This window comes from Peromyscus eremicus, chromosome 8b (genome assembly GCF_949786415.1).
Source record: "Peromyscus eremicus chromosome 8b, PerEre_H2_v1, whole genome shotgun sequence".
Classification (NCBI taxonomy): Eukaryota; Metazoa; Chordata; class Mammalia; order Rodentia; family Cricetidae; genus Peromyscus; species Peromyscus eremicus.
Window position 1 is genome coordinate 40,903,361 of NC_081424.1, and position 21,478 is coordinate 40,924,838.

At 39.2% G+C, this 21,478-nt stretch overlaps 1 protein-coding gene across 1 annotated transcript in view; it reads left to right on the forward strand.

Moving 5' to 3' along the window:
* The window catches only part of Adgrg6 (adhesion G protein-coupled receptor G6), a 139,497-nt gene that overhangs the window by 97,110 nt on the left and 20,909 nt on the right, over positions 1–21,478 (forward strand). Inside the window, exons 7-18 of the mRNA XM_059272714.1 lie at positions 1,547–1,632; positions 3,865–3,917; positions 4,802–4,867; positions 9,058–9,200; positions 11,448–11,559; positions 12,554–12,609; positions 13,093–13,303; positions 14,269–14,440; positions 15,927–16,067; positions 18,284–18,403; positions 19,857–19,902; positions 21,364–21,470. Coding sequence (XP_059128697.1) covers positions 1,547–1,632; positions 3,865–3,917; positions 4,802–4,867; positions 9,058–9,200; positions 11,448–11,559; positions 12,554–12,609; positions 13,093–13,303; positions 14,269–14,440; positions 15,927–16,067; positions 18,284–18,403; positions 19,857–19,902; positions 21,364–21,470 — 1,313 coding nt within the window. The remainder of the gene's footprint in view (positions 1–1,546; positions 1,633–3,864; positions 3,918–4,801; positions 4,868–9,057; positions 9,201–11,447; positions 11,560–12,553; positions 12,610–13,092; positions 13,304–14,268; positions 14,441–15,926; positions 16,068–18,283; positions 18,404–19,856; positions 19,903–21,363; positions 21,471–21,478) is intronic.

The window sequence follows — 21,478 nt, forward strand, 5'->3', positions numbered from 1 at the left end:
AAACTGGGTTAAGTATTTGGGTGCTTCCGTAAAATTTCAGAAATGTCAGTGGTTAAAATATTGACATTTTTACTGTTTTGTAGTATTTTCAAGCTAAGTAAGAAAAAAAAACTTCTACTTAGCGCTCCATCTAGTGGTAGCTTTTAGAAACATTACAAGCATCTGTGACTGTTTATAGACTGTCCCTTGGATATTGGGACACTCGACTCTGAGTTTCCTCTAAGCCACTCAGTAGGTCCATGATTTCATGGGAGGAGGCCTACAGTGTAAGACGTTTTTTAATCCGGGTTATTATCATCTTTTTTACATGTGTCTAAATAGTTTCCCTTCAGAACATGTTTTGAAGAAATAGAAAATTCAAGATCATTAAAACAATAGAAATTTTAGACATTGAAATAGCCTTATCTCTACAAACTAAGCTCACTGACCTTTGAACTTACTTTTGCATATTTGTTTAACTATATTATAAGGTAGAAATTTCTATTATTTCACAGGAGACTTACAAGACTGAAATTTGCAGTTTTGGTATAGCTGGGACTTTCCAGAGACATACTTTTATATATAGTTTAATACTGCCTCCCCAAAATTTTCGTTGAATGTACTCCTCAGGATTATTTAATTATACATTTCTAGATATTTTATGCCTTTTAATTAAGGCTCACCTAAAAGCATAGATAAATATGGCTAACAATAATAGATATCAATTTTCCCCTTCTCTTTGACTTCGATTTTCAAAGAGTATTTTTTTTTTCATTTGCTAGTTTGAGTCAAGTGCCTTGTAGCACACAGTTAGCTCCTGTAGTCTAACAAAACTTTTTGGATGAGTTCATTTTTCATGAGGACAAAAAGACTCAACTACTTTAGATAACCACTGAGAGAAGCAATAGAACCGTCTTTTCAGAATATGTTTTTCTTTATAAAGCCCATTAAACCAGTTAACATTCTACCTGTAAACATTAGCTTTCCCCTCTCTTTTGGTAAAGGGGCTATACTTCGAAATTTAGATGAAAAAAGAATTTGGTCAAGTCCCACCCACTACCTCAACTACAAGTGCATACTTCACTGGGGAGAAGCAGAGCAGGGAGGGAGGAGAGGATTGCTGGAGAGAGGACATGTGGATGTCTATTCATTTCCAGTGTCAGTCTGGCCAAGGATTCCACTTAATGCTTCACATTCCCAAACTACCATTTTTAACCACAAACAAAAAAGCATAATTTCTTATTAACAAAAGTCAAACTTCACATGCAAAAATTATCACTTTATCAACTTTTGGTACCAGAAATCCACAGAATTAAAAAAAAAATAGTTTGCAAGTATTGCTATGGTCATAGCCAAGTGATAATTTAGAAGCTATGAAATATTTATGAGTAAACTAATCAACAGCTCCTTCTAAGCAGTTGCAAGAGTAATTATACCATCAAAATTGGCCCAAACTTCCTGTGCCTATGTGTCTTTAAACATATATGGAATGATGTGGTTATGAATTTGCATTGTTTGTTCCAAATGTAAAATATAATTAAATATTAATCCTATTTCCAATGTGCAGACGGAATACTGTATAGAATATCTGTTGTGATTCACAATGACCTTAATCACCCTGAAGTAAAAGTACAGAGCAAGGTAGCAGAATGGGTAAGTAAACTTTTTCCATTGCCTCTTGCTTTAAAACTGTAACTTCTTTATAGATAGTAAAGATAATGAATGAAGCCATAGATCTTATTACTGGAAAAATAATGCTCATTATAAATGCATGAATAAGGGGCTAGAGAAGTGGCTTAGTGGTTAAGTGTGGTGATATTTTATTTGTGCTGAAATGTGGTATTTTATTTGTATGTTAATAAAGTTTGCCTGGAGATCAGAGGTCACAGTCAGCCATAAACAGAAGTCAGGCGGTGGTAGCACACACCCTTAATCCGATCACATGGCAGACAGAGTCTCTGTGTGTTCAAGAACACAGCCAAGCGTGGTGACACATGCCTTTAATCCCAGTACCAACCATAGAGACCTCGAGGTCTGTATAGACAGGCAGTGATGAGGAAGTGATGTAGCTGGGCTTAGAGCCAATAAGAAGGCAGAACAGGAAGGCAATAAAAGCGCAGGTTAGACAGGAAGAGTTTCTCTTGGGAAGCTAAGGTGGTAAGCTAAGGTTAGTTGGCGACTATTGCTCTGTTCTCTATGGCTTGCACCTCTGTATTTGGCTGTGTTTCTTATTTAATAAGACTGTTTAGAAATTTGTCTACAGTGCATATTGCTCTTCCAGACCATCCAGTTTCAATTCCCAACATTCATATCTGGTGGTTCACAACTGCCTGCAACTCCAGCTCTAAGAGATCTAATGCCCCCTTCTGGTCTCTATGGGCACTGCACTCATGTGTACATACTCTCCCTACATAGACACATATAAAAACACATAATAATTAAAAGTAAAATTGAAAACTTAAAAAAGTATATGACTAAACAGAAACAAGGTCTGTGTTTATGTACAGGAAGGGAGATGTATTTGGACACAGGATATAAAACTGAGCCTAATAGTCTCCTTGGATTGAAACAGGAATTATGTGCTTGGTTACCAGATAGAGAGCAAGCTGTGGGGAAAGGATGCCTTCGTGCATCCCATTTTCTTTCCACAGTGTTCTTTTATTTGTTTTTACAAGCAGAATGATTTCTAAATATTAAATTATTTATTCTCATTCTCAAGTCATGGCTAGTATTACTAATCATGAAATGAGCACTAACTGGGGAGGTTGAATTAGACAGGATGCAATTTTACATTTACATCTTGTCCTGCATAGTCTCTATCCCAACACCATTGTCATCTGAGGCTAAGCTTTATTAGCTACCTTTCATTTGTGATGCAAACTCCCAACGAAGATGCTTGAAAACAGCATGTATGAATGATGTTCCTAGTGCCCATTACGGGAATCGTCTAGCCTGAAAACTCAAAATCTGACAGACCTCTCAAGTATTTTGAATCAGTGATGCTAAACCAGTGAAATCTATGCAAATATTCCAAATCCAGAAAAAAAAATCAAAAGTCTAAAATGCTTTTGGCCCCAAGTACCAAACTTAGATAAAGTATACACAATCTAAGTACACAAAAAATAATTATTATTTTGCCAATATTTTCTAAAATTTACATTGTATTTTAGTAATGTTTACAATAAGGTTAAAGATGTGTATGAAATATGACATAAATAAGCTTTGGTAAATGACTTAAAGGTAACAGGATTTCATGTGGTTGCACCGTGGTAATTTGTTGTTTGTATTGAGACCCATACGACTATTAACCACACGAAATTGGCATAGTCCCAATACCATTGGGCTTTATCAAAGATGTATTTGTCTGCTTATACTTTTTTCCTATCACTGATGTTCTTATGAGATGGCAATTACGACGAAACATGTTTGATTGCATTTCAGCACTTATTAAATGCAAACTAAGGAAGGTGTTTATTGAAGGATTGGTAGACTATTACCTAGCGAGGAAGTGGCAGTGTTTCCCACCACACTGCCTTGAGTTCCAGTGTGAGATCTGCTGCCGATTAGCAGATGATCCTGGAAAAGCTGTTTCCTCTTTCCAAACTTCCATTTCTTCATAAATAAGAGGGTGGAGTTTGGGTGGGAATGTAGTGTCTGCTTCAGTGATTAATGTGCAGATGAAAAGAAGTGGTATTCATTACATCCTTGGCTCTCTGGTCTAGCAACCCCTCCTTTATCTTTCACTCCTGGGGTTCGGCAGCATTTTCCCAAGGTCCTTTTTTTAAACCAATGACAGCTCATGTTTTGGAGGGCAGACAACCTTGACTCAGAAAAGATTGTTTTTAAGCATTACTGAAACTCATCCTTTTCCATTGTGTCTTCCAGCTCAATTCAACCTTCCAGAATTGGAACTACACAGTTTATGTGGTTAACATAAGGTAAATGCACGGATTATCTGAGCAATAGAAATGTTTCATTTACCACTCTTTCTCTGGCTGTATCTGAGCACCCACATGCATGGTTCTATATGTCTAACTGAATCCATACACTATGTGTTCTAATGTATCAAAAGTAAAAGAAGGTAATCATAGACAGAAATATTTTGGCTTTCCTTAATAGATCACACTGAGTATGCTTCGGTGATGTCACCACATTTTAGAGAGCACTTTCTCTGCAAAATAAGACATCAACAATCTGATTAAAACCTTTTTATTTTTCAAAATAAGCTTTCCTTGTTCTTTATTCAACTTAAAAATTTCTCTAAATAATGGCCATACAGGCTCCCGAGATCCTGCTTCTGTAATCTCATGCTTAAACCTCAGAGATGTAATGTTCCAAGAAAGAGGTCAAGTTGCCCAGTAAGTCCGGGAGGTAGCTCACTCAGCAAACAGAATCAGGTTCCTTCTCAGAGTGTCTTAGCGTCCATGGTCTACTAAAATGCACTGTGGATCTTCATGAGAGCGTAAACCCGGTTGTCCAGCTCTGCAGACTGGGAACCTCAGAACACATATTTGGGAAAATTGTCTTAGAGCATCCATTCTACCCCCTTGTTTCGTCTTCCCCAGTTTTGATGTTGAGGACTGGACATAATGGATGGAACTGATAATGGATACATGTGTCTGTGACTGGACACAATGAATGGGATTAATAATGGATACATGTGTCTGTCTATGACTGAACACAATGAATGGGATTAATAATGGATACATGCATCTGTCTATGACTGGACACAATGAATGGGGTTCATAATGGATACATGTGTCTGCCTATGACTAGACACAGTAGATGGATTGATAATGGATACATGCATCTGTTTTTACAGTTTTCATCAAAGCACAGGAGAGGACAGGATTAAAGTCAAGAGAGACACCATGGATGATGACAAAAGGTAACAGGGGGAGGCCTGCAAAGTGTGGTATTTTTTCTCTTGCTCATTACTTTGGCTATCTGGAAAAAAGTGAAACAGTGACCAGAGAAAAACCTTTGAATTGTCTAGTACATTCGAATTATTTCTTCAACATTTTCCTCATATCTGAAGAAAAAAAAACCAGTGGGGTTGAAAAGTCAGTCTGTGAAAAGCCCTTAAGAAGCGGAGCAATTAAGAGGGATGAGTGAGCAGGGTGATCATTTCTATATCTTCAAAATCCATCACCCCCTATTCAAAATTCCAAAAAGACCTTCAATGGGAATAGTTTTTTTTTTGTTTTTTTTTTTTTTGTTTTGTTTTTTGTTTTTTGTTTTTTCGAGACAGGGTTTCTCTGTGTAGCTTTGCGCCTTTCCTGGAACTCACTTGGTAGCCCAGGCCGGCCTCAAACTCACAGAGATCCGCCTGGCTCTGCCTCCCGAGTGCTGGGATTAAAGGCATGAGCCACCACCACCCGGCCAATGGGAATAGTTTTAGGGCAAGAGGCAAATGTAACTAAAGTTTTCCTGCCTGGCCCACAGTCACGACAAATCTCTCTCACCTGCCAGTCCCACAGCCGCTCAGACCCGACCAAGTAAACACAGAGACTTATATTGGTTACAAACTGTATGGCTGTGGCAGGCTTCTTGCTAACTGTTCTTACAGCTTAAATTAATCTATTTCCAATGCCACATGGCTTGTGGCTTACCAGCATCTTCACATGCTGTTTGTCATCGTGGCGGCTGGCAGTGTCTCTCTGACTCAGCCTTCCACTTCCCAGCTTTATTCTCCTCCTTGTCCCACCTATACTTCCTGCCTAGCCAATGGCCAATCAGTGTTTTATTGACCAATCAGCAACACATTTGCCATACAGAACATCCCACAGCAGGCAAAACTCAGTGGTGTATTGATAGCACCTACCTAGGCTGTGCTAGGTCCTGGGTTCTAGCCCCAGAACTGACCCCCAAATAGCCCTATTGTGAGTAAGGTCATAATTACCTGTGATAGCATATAAAGATATAGACAATATGAGCCAAATACTTTCAGTACATACAATCGTATCTATTTTTTTTGAGATCTCCATCTTTAAATTTATATCAGGATCATGACTTAACACATAGGTGATTAATGGCTGTGCCCAGCATGCATAACCAGTTGGCGTATAAGGATCAACATTTCGAATGGCTGCAAAATGAAAAGCCATTAAATCCTTGAGTGTAAAAAAAAAAAAAAAAAATACTTGTTTTAGGATTGTATATTGTATTTCCATAGAATTGTAACAAATCATTTTAAAGGCCCAAGTTCTTAGAAACCTTGCTAGGTTTTGATTTACTGACTTGATGTTATGAAAATGTAGTCACTGGGTGATGAAATGGTTCACTGGGGAAAGATACTTATTGCCAAACCTGATGACCCAAGTGGTGATGCCCAGAACCTACCCACATGGCGAAGGAGAAAACGGAATCCCACAGGTTGTCCTCTGACTTGCACAGGTGCGCTGTGGAGCACACAACACACACATACACACACACACGTGCACACACACACACACACACACATGCACACGCACACACAAACACACACACGCACACACACACGCACAGACACACACACACACACACACACACACTCCAAAATATAATTAAAGACTAAAAAAAAACCTATAAACAGCCATGTAGACTATGATGTTTTGCTGCTATGGAAGATACATGTAAAACTGTATTTGAGAGTTGACCAGAGAACTTTATTATTATTTTCCCTTTTTGGTTAATATTAGAATATTAGAAAAACAAATGTTTTTAACCTATCAACTTGTCATTTCTATATAAATTCAATAGTGTGATTAGGAGAAGTTTTTATCCTGACAGCATTCACTTTCCTTTATGATCTGAAAACAGAGTAACGTATTCCAGGATAGTAAATGACAAGACTTTTCTCCCCTTCCTAGGAAAATGGTTCTTTCCCACACCTACTACCACATCATGTTGAGCCTCCAACAATGGATCCAGCAGCAGCTAGGATCCTCTGTGGGTGCTTTATCTAGCATTTGGGACAAACTTAATTTGGAATGTAAGCAGTAGTACCCTTCCTTAGGAATTGAGTGTGCCATCAGCTTACTCACAGAGGTTATTCTATCACCGATAACATTAAAATCAGCCACAGTTAGTATATGCCAGCATCTCACAAGCTCTTGTTTGAAAGACATTTAAATAAATAAAATCTCAATTTCCTGGTCTGTCAAACTAGTGAATAGTGTCACAGAAAAGTATAGGAAGAATGATCCAATCTCGCCTGTGGGAAAATCCACTTACTTTGTTTTCCTTTGTAATAAATTCTCAGCATTGTCTTTCTTTTTTTATAGCTTCCCTCTCTTTTAAAAACCTATTCTGTCTGCTTTTATGTTCACTGACAAGGCTTCAGAGCCTCTCTGCTAGTTTTCCTTCATACCACAATCTACTTATTTCACATCCATTCCTTTCCCCCAAACTCTTCTTTTCAATTCGATCTTTCAGCTTAAGCATTAGATAATGTTGTATTCCACTGCCTAGACAGACAGGGAACCTGAAACCGCAGAGGGGCTGGCTTAAACTGATGATGTGTAGCCAATGGCAACAAGAGATAGAGACCCTACGGTTGTAGAACCATAGTTTCTGTTTTCAGAAGGGAAAGAGAAATAACACAGATAAGGCTTGTGAAAAGGCAGGATCCTTCTCAAATGGTTGAGTCTGTGTGTTGAGTGCAACCACAACACATGGTGCTGATGTTACCCTGGACACGGCTGTGGATTCTCCGAAACCAGAGTGGCAGCACTTTTCTTCCAACAGCCATTTGGCCCGAGGACACCTTGCCATATGCCATTCAGAAAATGATCAAGGGTTCACCAGCCACCATATGTTCGGATCTAGACTTGCCTCATCCTCAAATATGGCTTACCTAGGAGCATTAAGCAGCATATCATTTTAGAGGTAAAATGGTTTTCAGAGTCCGTTAGGAGAAGAACACACTTTGTCCTGGAGATTGACCAGTTTACTAAGTAGGTAAAATCCAGCTACGTCACCTAACCTTGAGTAGCAAATACTTAACTTATTCCTTGATTTTAGCACCACAAATGTGCTAGCTGTGTATTTACTTCTACTCTTACCAACTCAATTTCATCGATAGGCTGTGCCGTCCTCCATACTTTGAGGTTACCCTGCCTCCTCTTCGCTTTGGCACAGGAATAATAACCAGTCAGAATAATCTTGTGATGTCTGCTGTATTCGTCATTTCTCTTCAGAATGAGGAGAAAATACAAATGCAGCACTCCCATAGAAGGAGCAAAAAAATCTCCTTTCCCTGACAAAATGTCATTATATACTTCTGCCTTGATACTGAGTTACCTTTAGATTTTACTATTGAGGAAAGGTGCAATTACGGATCAGCTGTACATTTTGAGAGGCGTTTTAATATATATTTTCCCATGAAGATATTTTCAGGGTCACACATTCTAAAACTGTTTTTACTAGCCAAACTGGGTCTATTTTGAACATTTCTTTCACAAATTTTCATCATACAAAGTACTTGTAAAAGCTCCATCTGTGGGGCATGCACCATATGTGTAAATAATAACACACAACAGTTTCCAGAGTCCAACCTGCAAACCAACTGTTCCCTTTGAAATTTTAAGTTTTGCCTATAAAGAAACAAAAACAGAATTAACTATACTATGTCCCCTTTTGAGTGGATGTTATAGATATTATTATATAACATATGAACTATTGATATTATTTAAATATTTCTGGGTAAAAAAACGTGGGATGCTATTGTAAAATTCTAAAGAACTATCTCATAAAAATCCAATCCAAGCCGGTCGGTGGTGGTGCACACCTTTAATCCCAGCACTCGGGAGGCAGAGCCAGGTGGATCTCTGCGAGTTCGAGGCCAGCCTGGGCTACAGAGTGAGTTCCAGGAAAGGCTCAAAGCTACACAAAGAAACCCTGTCTCCAAAAAAAAATCCAATCCAGGTGAAACAGTGTGGACATTGTCTTTTGTACAACAGAGAAAGGCCAGGATGCTTCGGTTAATCTTTTCAGTCTCTGTGTGTCACGGCGTCCATGTTCTATTTCTCCCAACCAAAACCAACCAGTCCAATGGAAACCCCGGGAACAATAGTTCTCTCTGTCATCTTTTTCTAGGTTGGTTCTGTGGGCTCTTCTAGTCTACAATGCCACCAATAATGACAACCTGGAAGGAGCAATGATTAAACAGAGGATTGAAACAAACAACGCATCGCTAGGGCCTGGCCTGAAGCTGTACACAGTCGATGTGAAGCAGCTGGGTACGTGAGTTCAGTACATGTGATTTATGTATTCAGGGTTAAGCAAGTAACAGCCCAAATAGTCTTCTTTTGCTGTTTGTCTGCGTAAAGTATATTTTTAGGGATGGAATTTGCTATATTACAGATTGTTAAAAAAATGTGTAACATGGCATAAAAATCAGCTCAACACCTCTGAATCTAAGGGCGTGAAGGAGGCAGGCAGCTTGCATTTATCCTTTCTCATCCTAAAATCAGCGAAATACTGGAATAACCTTGAGCATCATTGGCTTCCACTTACAGAATTTAAAAATGCGTATATGCCTTTACAAGAACTCTCATGAAATAAGTCATGAAGAGAAGTTCCTTATGAGAAAACGTCTCGTTTTGTTGTGTTCTTTGCCCATTAATGATGCCAGTGCCTTCACAGGAATAAGCCAGGGATCTTGAAGGGAGAATCAGTTCTCAGCAACACACTTTCCATGTCCCAGGCTCCCATGATACATGTGGCGCAGCCTTTCCCAAGCTCCCATGCTCTTTCATAGCTAGATGGTGTGCACACCCTCTGCTATCACTGCCTATCCACCGTCACCTACATGACTTTAATGATTGCCACAAAGCCACCTCTTCCTTAAGGCCTTGCCTGACGTCATATATAATACACATCACTATTGTTGAGCTCTGCTTCGTGTTCAGCTACCTTGAGCTTCACATACCTTGGAAGACTATAGTCTTTCAATGGACTTCTCCGCATTCTTACGCACGTTTTCTCTAAGTAGTTTGATCTTTAGCAGGAGGTGGCATCTTATTCTCTTTAAATACTTAGCCCCCAGCACTTGAGGACTTGTTGAATGAATCAATGACTGGATGAATCTTCATGGGGATATTTTTACAAGCAAATGTTTAAAACTATGCACAACGAAAGTAATTGTTCTGATGTCCTTCTGTGAATAAAGTGAGTCTCACTAGGGACTTTAGTCGGAACTGGGACAAAAGATTTTGCTGCTTTGCCTCAAGTACACTAAGGAAGCTGAGGTGGGAACGTGGGCCAAGACCAGATGCAAGTGTGATGAATCCCCACTTCTGTGAACATCTGCTCATCTTTATCTACTGTGTCAACATGCAGAGTTAGCGAGAGCCTCAGAGAGGCAGATAAGCATAAATGGCAGCCACAGTAGCGACGACTCCTATTAAACAGTATCTGGGGCTTTGCAAAGTACTTGCTTCCTCACAGGCAAGGCTTCTAGGGAGGAGCAAGAGCTCCCATTTAATACACCAGAGTCTCTACAAATGTCTCCGCAGTGTGACCAATGGCAGGTAAGATCTGACCACACAACCCCGAGGGACCAACCCCATCTACCCTCAAAGGCTGGAAAATCTTAGGACAGCCTTCTGTGCATACATGAAGATTTAATTTATACTACTTATTTGATATTGTTTTATGTTGTTTCTCTAGAAGTGACTCCGTGAAGAAAGGTTTGTGGTATTTGAAAACGAAAGCTTAAAACCTCTCAAATTCAAAGGGCAGGTTGGAAAAGTCATTTGAGTTTTCAGCTGGGGCCTACAACACTGGTTCTCAGACCAGTAGCTCGCTGTTTCCTCAGTACTCAGAAGGTTTTGTTGTAGTTGTTGCTGTCTTGTTGTGACGTGGGCATTTTCAAAAGGTAAAATCGGAATCATTTTTGCCGTCACACTCAATTAGCTAAAGTATTTTCACACAACAAGTGGAACAGGTTGAGAATGAAGGCAGGAGGCGAGACAGGGCTGGCTTGGGGGAACTTCGTCGGTTTTTCTTTTCCCGTCAGCTTGTAAAGAGCGTCCACTACGAGAAGAGCTAGAAAACACTCCATAAAATGTGCTTACAACTCAGGAATGAAACTGTGCACGCATGGTTTGCCCTCCACCCCCTGTTTTAAACAGATTTTGAAATTTTCAGTTGTTTTCTCAATTCAAAAATCCTATCATGTTTATTCTCCGCTTGAAACTCATTTACTGATATTGTAATGGTTTACATGAGTGATCATATATATTACATTATGTCCTTTTATCGTAAGATATAATAATTTTGATCTGAAATATGTGTTTATTTTTCCTAATTTTAAAAATTCTAAATATAAAACACTGATATTTTAGTAATATATATATATATTATATGATATATATATATATGTCTCATATATATTATATATGTAATAGTTACTGAATTCCCAGGGCTGTCATTCGTTTTCATAAGTGCTGGTCTGTCTCATGTTGACTCTTCTTTTCACCTAGGTATTTGTAGTGCCTTGGAGGATCCAGAGGGCTTTACCTGGCCAGCCACCTCCCCTTCTACCTACAAACAACCATGTCCAAACAAGCCTGGCTATTTTATGATGCGGACATGGTAATTCTTTCTCTGCCTTGCAAGCCACCTATCCAAGCTTACTATATAGGTCACAGCAGTACTCATTCATTGTGCTGATTCGAGAAGCCGGGCAGGAATCACGCACTCATGGGTGGAAATAGACGAGGAAAGAATATTACCCACAAGGCTGTTTGCCTCTGAGCAGTGAGTTAATTGAGCTCTCCCCAAGAAAAGATTGAGGAAGTTAGAAACCAAAGTGTGGCTCCAGTGCAAAGGAGCTTGTGGTCCACTTGGCCTCAGAACATGCACCTAACCCCCATAACTTCTTACCCATTTGAGGAAGAGAGAATTGGCAAAAGGGGAATAAATGCCAAATCCAGGTTGGGCAGCCTGTTGACAAAGACTTCCAAGACACAGGATTTCCCTGCATGCCTAATAAACCTTGGACGAGGCAGTTGCCGGGGTCCGCCAAAGCTCCCTGTGTATCTAGTTCTCCACCCTCTGCCTGGGGCCCAGTTAGTTCTTTGGGAAGGAATTCAGGAACAGAAAGTGCCTAAGCGTGAGTACTCCGCATCAAGAGCTGTTTGACACTTGGTGGGGCGGAAAGACAAGTGCTGGGAGATTTATGGACTCCAGTTTGAAATGTGGCCCTACCTCTTCCTGGCTCATGTTCTTGGGAAAATTCCTTGGCTTCTCTAAAATGCATTTCCTCTTTCATAAATGTGGGTTGAAATCTGCTTTCCAGAGTTATGTGGAATTGAAATGTGAGTTTTCCAGTAAAGTTCTTAAAGCAGCCACTTGACAGTGTAAATGAGGTCAGGATGCAGGAGGCAGCTGGTGCTTCCCTTCAAGAGTGCAAGCTACCAACAGGTTTTCCAATGAGAATTTTTATCATCATTTTTAGTATTCTTTTAAAGGGTATCTAGCTGGATAGCAAGGCAAATCCTGAAACACTTGAATTGCTTTTGTCAACTGTAATTTCGTTGGTGTCATATATTTAAATGTCTTTTTGTTGTCTGGTAAATTATTGCAGCCTTTCTAATGGGACATCACCCTACTGGAGCCCCATTGATGCCTCCAACTGCTCAAGTGAGTACCGTGTGTCTTCCATTCCCAAAGACAAAGTAAAACAACCTCCTCATCATCAAGGTTTTTATTCTCTTTAGGTGTGATGTTTCACTGTGTGATATATTACACATATTACAAATGAACCTCTTATGTAATTTAGGTAGAAAATATACTTTTCTGCATTTTAAATTTCTGTCATATTCATAACCTAAGGAAATAAAATGGTAAGAAAATTACACAGAGTATTTAAAAGTAATATGCAAATTGCTATTTCTATCAATGTTTTTCATATTTCTGCATTATTTTTTAAGTAGGAAACCTGTACTTGAGTACTTTAGGAAACACTGGTCCCTCTAAATCATTTGTATTAGACTTAAGAAATCTGTCACTGTGTGTAAAGAAACATTACCTTACAATGATGGGTGTGGGATGTGCATGGGAATCCCACTTCTTGCAGTTGTATAATAAACTACTCACACCATCTGTCTCTTTCCGTCTCTTTAGGACAGTCAAGTGAAATGGCTGATGAGATATTAAATTTAACTGGCGATGGGCAGAACCTAACCTCAGCCAATATTAACAACATTGTAGAACAGGTCAAAAAGATCGTGAACAAAGAAGAAAATATTGATATAGCTCTTGGCTCCACTCTAATGAATATATTCTCCAATATCTTGAGCAGTTCTGATAGTGATTTACGGGAGTCGTCTTCAGAGTAAGTATAACTGAGTGTTAAAGTGTGTCCATGGGTCGTTAGAGCACCACTCCCTCTCTGAATGCTGTATGCCCAAACTCTAGGGTTCACAACTCTAGAAGATGCAAGGCTATTCCCCAAGGTCATTTACAAAGTAAACTTTAAAGCTCTCTAACTATTTCAAAAGTATAGTTTACAAAGCGATTATAGTTTTCATCTGGCAGTATATATAAATAGCCCCCCACTAAAGCATGCCCCAGTGTGTCATAATATATTCTTTATTCTAAAACTTTGTTTATCCAAGGCTATTATAACTTGGCCACTTGTAAATCTACACAAAGTTCTATACATTGTTATAGCTATATGAACTTCTAAAATGAAAATGGCCAGCTTGGCTTGGAGGCACATGCTTTTAATCCCAGCACTCGGGAGGCAGAAACAGGCAGATCTCTGAGATTGAGCCAGCCTGGTCTACAAAGCAAGTTGCAGGACAGCCAGGGCTAAACAGAGAAACTCTGACTTGAAAAACAAAACAAAATGCCTAGGGTAGGTAGGACTACATCACTTTATATTTTATTATTCTACTTGATAGTAGGGTCTTTAATTTCTTCTATTTACTTTCTTTAAATAATATTTCTTTGACAAAATGTATTTGTTAAACATATTCTCTAGGTTATTTTATCTCTATCACATTAACTGCAAACACCTTTACAGTATCTTCTGGCTTCTTGAACAATTTAATGGAAAACAAAGTTTCTGATAACTTGTTGCTGATTTTGCTTAAGAAGGTATAGTTCCTGAGGATGCATCAATCAATTACAGTGATTTTTGTGTTTTAGCCGATAGCACTGGGGTTCAGGATGGTTTTCTGGCTGTGTGTTCTAAGATTGGAGGACTGAAATATCATTTTTTGTTAGTATTTTGTCATGTGGCAAGTGCCTAATACACAGTGTAATTTAACAGTGATGTCGTTTTCATTCCTTTAGAGCTCTAAAAACAATTGATGAGCTAGCCTTCAAAATAGACCTGAATAGCACACCACGCGTGAATATTGCGACACAGAATTTGGCTCTTGGAGTATCATCCCTGATGCCAGGGACAGATGCACCTTCAAATTTTAGCATTGGCCTTCCAAGCAATAATGAATCCTATTTCCAGGTAACAAACCCATGTTTGTTTTCCTTTGAACTAATTACTGACACAGAGAACAAACTTACTGGTTCTTTAGTATTAGATACCTCAAGGAAGTCTTGACCCAGGAGATGGTCGACAGATCTGAACATTGGCTAAAATGACATCCACATCCATAGGAAAAGTAGACGTACAGAGGGCATATGGTTCACAGCCCGTATGATGAATGGTACCCTCTAAAGGAGGAGAGATAAAGCTAAATGCTAGCACATGGGTAGAGACCACCATATTGGAAGTATGGTTTGGGAACCAGTTGAAAGAGAGAAAAGTCTTCCTAGAGAACTTCACGTGGGAAGAGACAAGGGAGAAGCTGTCTCCATGCCACTGCTTCTAAAAATGGAGTTCAGTGTCCCAGGGAAGACATGTTAAGAACAATCCTGGGCCTTGCCCTCAGAGCCCCTAAGATGACAGGTTCTATATAGGGCCCTGACATGCCCAGCTTAATAACGTGCTCAGATATGGCTGACACTGCTGATCTGAGGTTTGTGTGGTTCAGATCCACCATGTAGAGGCTGGGCAGTGGCAGGCAGCAGATGAGGCTGGACGAGTCATCTGGGGCTCTCCTAATCCTCTGGACTATGTTAAAGTCACAGTTTATCCAGTCATTTCAAGTTTCTGCTATGTTCCTGGCACTGTTAGCAAGCAGAGAAAACATGATGAACACGGCACCATCCCTGGCCTGGGAAAGTACCTGTGGAACAGAGCTGGTTTCTTTTTCAGCTCTCCAAGGAGATCACATTGAAAACAGAAAAGGTCTAGGCATGAGATACAACCAAGACATTTGTTCTCTTTAGGGGACTGGGTGGGGGGCATCAGGGGTCTTTATATTTAAACAGTGTGAGCTCTATTGGTCCCAGTTTCACATTATGTATAGGAAATCTCTATGCCCTGAGTTATAGTTTCAAGAAAAAAATGTATCTGAGGGTGTTCATAGTACTGGCTGTTTTTTCAGTCTGTAGTCCATAAAGCAGCCGAGGAGGGGGGAGGGGGTTGTCAATCAAGGCTGAGGTGTACTGTGTAATTCCTCCATTCAAAGTATGTCACTCTGCTTGTCTCATTTCAAATGAAGGTCATGATGTCAAAATAAAACAAAAACAGCTGTTGCCCTTCGCAGAGGGGACTGACCTTTGCTGTTCAACAAGTATGCCTACATCCATAGTCACTGCTTTCTCATGGGGCATATGGAGAAAACATCAAAATCTGATACCTTTAAGTCCCGCCTTCCTTGATGAAACTGTTAATTGGTCTCTAGAATTGTCAGTGTGCTTTAAAATCAAGGTATTCTTGTGTGAAGGGACTTATCCAGGAATTCCAGACTTTTGTGAAGGTCAAGGGCAGCCTTGGTTCTGGCTAATATGGTCCCTTCAGATGTTATTGCACCTAACTCCACCTGGGGACTATCTTCCCATGGCCCTCATGATGATTTTTCTACTGACATGTTTGTGTATGGCAGATGGACTTTGAGAATGGACAGGCAGATCCGTTGGCATCTGTGATTTTACCTCCAAACTTGCTTGAGAATTTAAGTCAAGAAGATTCTGCATTGGTCAGAAGAGCACAGTTTACTTTCTTCAACAAAACAGGACTTTTCCAGGTGAGAACTCATTAATTTTTTTCCCAATTTCTAATGAAGTGTCTTTGTTCAAAGGCTAAAATGTTCAGACTCTTTTGAACTACACCAGCAGTTACATAAAAATGAATCTACTATATTTTCAAAATTAAAAAATAATGTAAATGTTCAAATATTTTATTTTAAATAATATTCCTTTTAACAGTATTTACTTACTTGAGTTTTAAAAACAAATGTCAGGCTAAGTCTTGTATTGTATAATGAGAAATTGAATTACTTGTGATGCTACTATTTATTATTTGTTAATCCTTTTGTTCTCCAGCCCCTGAGGCCTCTAGAGTTAAGCATTTGTGCACCAAAGGAAAGGATTTGTTTTAACTCAGCAGGAAGCACCTTTTACATAATGAGCAGCATTCTTGGCTTTAATCATTTTTCCCATTAGTATTTCAAGTGACCTTTGGCATTCTCATATCCGAAGAGTATGGTGGCATTGTGCTGAGCACATATTATCATTTTTATTGGCATCAGCTCAGATACTAAGATGATCCACTGCCAGAAAACATGAGTGACCCTTGGTTGCCTTTATGAGGACAGCCCTGTCTAGAGCATTTTGCTGGACCCTTTCCTCAAGTGAAGAGTTACCAGTTAAATTCAAGATAGCAGTGTTTGTCTAGCTGTGTGCCCTGTGCAGGAGAGCATTTTGAGTCTTGGGACCATGGGAATGTTTCTCATATGACCATATGAATCACTCAGTTATAAGAAAAGAAAATTGCTGGGCCTGTTGCCACACTTCTGTAATCCCAGCACTTGGGAGAGAGGGGAAAGAGAAGGAGAGGGAGAGAGATAAAAAGACAGAGAGATATAATGAGAGAGATAGTGGATGGAAGGATGGATGGATTGATTGATTGATAGATGACAAAGGGGATGAATATGGTGAACTATAACTTCAAAACTTAAAAAAGGTGATCTACAAATGTTTTAGGAACAGGCTTCGTAAAATATTCATGTATCATACAAATGAAACTTAGGCTTTTATACAAGCTTTGAGTTAGGGACCAGTTTGACTTCTCCAGGTTTGATGAGGTATGTGTCGTCTTCAGCAATAGAGCCTTACCATCAGTTTTTGGAGAGCAATCAATTGACTGGACAGTAGCCTGTGATGCTTGGAGTTTCCAAGGGGTCCCTTTGACTAAGGACTCAGTTCCTGGCACTGGAGGTTTTTACTTGGTGGCGTTAAATGTCTGATGGGAGTTTTGTCTTCCCTATTATTTTATGACTCCATTTAGATTCCTTTTATATATGTGTATGTTGTAAGCTACTATGGTAGTACTTTTTTTTTATTTTTAAAAGTAAATTTTACAGAAAATTAAAAAACAAGCAAACAAAAACCAGTAAAGATTCTGTGGTCTTTCTCCCCATACATTAGAGAAGATAGGGGGATTTTTAATAAGCGATAGTTCTCTCCAATTCAAGTCAACTGTATTGATAGTAACAACCATATAAAATTAATCAAATGCTATATTTTAGAATTATAGGAACTTAAGAGACTTTACAATAACTTTAATACAACTGACTTCTAAACTGTGGTATAGAGCAATTCATGGTTTGACAAGAAACCCAGATGAAAGAGAAACCCAGAGAATTTGTTAGAAAGACAAGCTAGCGCTCCAAGTCATTGGCCATACAGACTCTGGAACATTTCTGGTCACCTAATTCTCTGTGCAATCTGCAGCTGCTGTCAAGTCCAAAAGAATAGAAGGCAGAAGTTCTGAGTGGGACTTCAATCCAATAGAATTACATTTAGGTTTAAGCCGGTAAACATGTCAGGCTGTTGGCATGGGTGTGAATGATGAATTGCTCCTTAATTTTTACAATGTAAATAACTTCATCTGTTTTCTAGAGTCGGGAAATGATCTAATTGTTTCACAGCTTTTTATGATTTTGCATGATTTATGAGTTCTAATTGTTTCAGTTGTCAATTGGCTAACATCAATCATAGTGATGGAGAATGGAGTATGAACATTCCCTTATAACGCTGGTTCGTGCTGTCCCCTCAATATATTTATTATAATAAGGGAAATAGCATAGACCCTTCAGGAAAGCCAGCGATTGGAAGTTATAAACAGGATGTTCTAGAATTGAAGATCTTAAGTGTAAAAGTTGCTGATGGTTTGCTTATTTTGGAGCCCAAAAGTGTGTACTTATGACAATTGCACGCGATTTGTTCTTTTCTTTAAAAGGATGTTGGATCTCAAAGAAAAATCCTAGTGAGTTATGTGATGGCATGCAGCATTGGAAACATTACTATCCAAAATCTGAAAGATCCAGTTCAAATCAAAATCAAACATACCAGAACTCAGGTAAGAAAATGCCAGAGAGTGGTTGAAGAGTAAACACTGTCTCAGAACTGTACAAAATAAAGAGTAACTAAGACGTTTTATCAGGGGCAACCTCCACCCTCTACAAGGGAGATGTGCTGATCAGGCTAGGAGCAATATATAGGCACCATTATTGGCAGCAGCCACCAGTGGGTTGGTCTTACCTGGCACCCAAGAATCAGAAGAGAATGGAAGTAACCAAGAGGGCTACTGTTCTTAAGACAGGACTTGAGCATCTTCAGATATAGGGAAGCAGGCACAATTTTTGATCAGGGGTTGTGACTGTCTCTTTGTGAGTTTAAAGTCAATGATAATTGCAGCCGAGAAAGCTTGAGGAGCAACAGAGAGTGGACTTCTTTGGGAGATGTGCAGTAGCTTATGATAAGCCAAGTGTTACCATTCTTACCTCAGGACCCTCTCTGCCATCCAGTTATGTGCTACAAGGAGATGGGTGTTCATACTCTCCCCTGAAGCTCACAAACAAGTCTTCTCAGTTTTGTAGAGCTTCTGGGTCATGTTCTCACAATAGTCAGGCAGGAAGTGAGCAGGCTGATAAGGGCTGAGGACTGGAGTTGAAACACTGAAGAATCTACTCACCATTGTGATGAAACCTCAGAGACCTCTTTGTTCATCTTTGGCCTCATTTGCTTCAGCATCCATGAAGGTGACTTGTGTTTATGGCCCATGGTGAAATACACTTAGTAGGACTTATTATTTTTTAGATATATAGCTTCCTTGCATTTTTGTCAACAAATACACCACCTATCTCCACTAGTTTTTGGTATTGTTGTTGTTCACCTTTTCCAATTGAAACTCTGCCCCCAGTAAACATCCATTCTCTGTTCTTACCTTCCAGAAATCTCTTGCAACCTCTATTCACTATATCTTCTTGTAGTGCTAATTTGATGCTAACAATCACCTCAGAGAACCAGACAGTAACTGTTCTTCAGAAGTGACTGATTTTATTCAGCAGAAAGTCTCCAGGATCCATCTGTGTGGTAGCAAATGCCTGGCATGCCTTCCTTAAAGGACTGGTTGATATTCCATTGTGGGAACATAACAGATTTTCTCCATTTATCCATTGATGCTCACTTGGGTTGCTTCTATTTTGTCTACTTTTTGTGAATAATGTAATCTTGCTATGGGCATACGACTGTCTCTTGAGGCCCTGAATTTAGGCATATAGAGAACTTTGAAGATGTTATGAACATTAAGTTATAAAAATCTTTGCTAGACATGAAGAATAATAGTAGATTCAGCATTTTACAATGGAATAGAGAGTGGCTGCTGACTTTCTTAGGTGGTAGTGACATGTCTGGTACGGATCAGTAACTTTATGAAGCCCTTGACATATTCATTCTCTCATCACATTTCAGTTGTGATTTTTAAACAGTTTAAAATACAATTTTTCATGTTTATTCTTATGTTAATACAGGAAGTGTATCGTCCCATCTGTGCCTTCTGGGATCTGAACAAAAATAGTAAGTTGTAAAATACTGGGGGATTTAATATAGATTAACAGAATTTCAAGTGTGGTCAAGCATTCCCAGTGCCTCCATCCCCATTTCACCTCACACCACAACTTAAGGGGGACTGAGCTTCAAACTATAGTTTAGATAGCTTGGGAAGTCAATTCTCACTTTTAAAATAATATTTGTCACTGCAAAAAAAATGTGTTTGATCCACAGTTTGAATGAGTCGACCACTTTCATTTCAGGTGTTTGTGCAATGTGACATATATTTTTATTACAGCCACTTTCAGTTGAATATAGGCTCAAGCTCATTCCATTATAAAATCTGATGAGATGATTTGACATTCACAAGGCATAAAAATTATGAGGTGGGTGAAGGAGCCTACTGAGGGAAGGTGAATGTAGGAGCAATTATAAAGAACAGAGATTACTTGGAGAATAAATGACCTCCAAAATGATATTGAGCAATCAAAACAGGGAGGAACGTGTAAGGAATCAAGAAATCACCCGATAGAGAGTATGGAAATGAATAAGGGGATGTACAAAAGAAGCCTCATGTGTTCATCCTAAAGGGTCTTTTTCCCTATGGATTCCTCAGTGCCATGTTGCTACTAAATCCATTCTTGTTCCATGCTAATAAAGGTATTGCCATGTGGCAAGAGTCAATAAGTAATATGAGTTAGCTTAAAATGTAAGAACTAGTTAGTAATAAGCCTGAGCTATTGACTGAGCATTTATAAGTAATCTTAAGTCTCCTTATTGGTTATTTGGGAGCTGATGGTTGGGACAAGAAAACTCCACCTACATATCGGCTACTTTGCCTATGAAAAATACAGTCCAGTGGTCCCTAAATCTCTTCTTGTCAGTTCTTACTACAGATAGTTTAGTTGTTGTGTTTTAGTTGCACACTTTTTTGAGATCCTGATTGACTTGTATACTTGGTTAAAAGTATTATCTTGTGCCTAAATATATTTAAATAAATGGACAAATATAATGCCAAAAATAGTCAAGTAAGATGTGTTCAAGCCATTTGCTTTTGTCTTCATAATGATGACCACTGTGTACATCACAGAATGTTCTAAGAAAGCTGACCTCTTTTCTTCATATGTCTTCACAAAAAGTTAGCCTGATCCTTGAGAGGAAAAATGTGTTGGTCTTTAGAGAGCTCATTAGCACATAACATTTGAGAAGGAGTCTTAGTTTTTATAGAAGTTGATTTCAAACTCTGTAAAAAATCAGTTTGAGTGTCTTCAGAAACCCTGAGGCAATTCTGTATAACACAGTTTGAAACCACTGTCTGGATGATTCTGAAAGGATGTTCAAGGATTCCGGGAATCTAAATCACTCTACATCTTGGTTGCTACAAGAATGATGCCCATATTACAGAATAGCTCTTTGGGGCAGAAGGACGTGTCCCTTGCAGAGGATACTGAGCTGCTGCTGTTCTTTACTTGTTCTTTCTTCCTGCAGAAAGTTTTGGAGGATGGAACACCTCGGGATGTGTTGCACGCTTGGATTCAGATGCTGGTGAGACCATCTGCCTGTGTAACCACTTCACTCACTTTGGAGTCCTCATGGTAAGGGG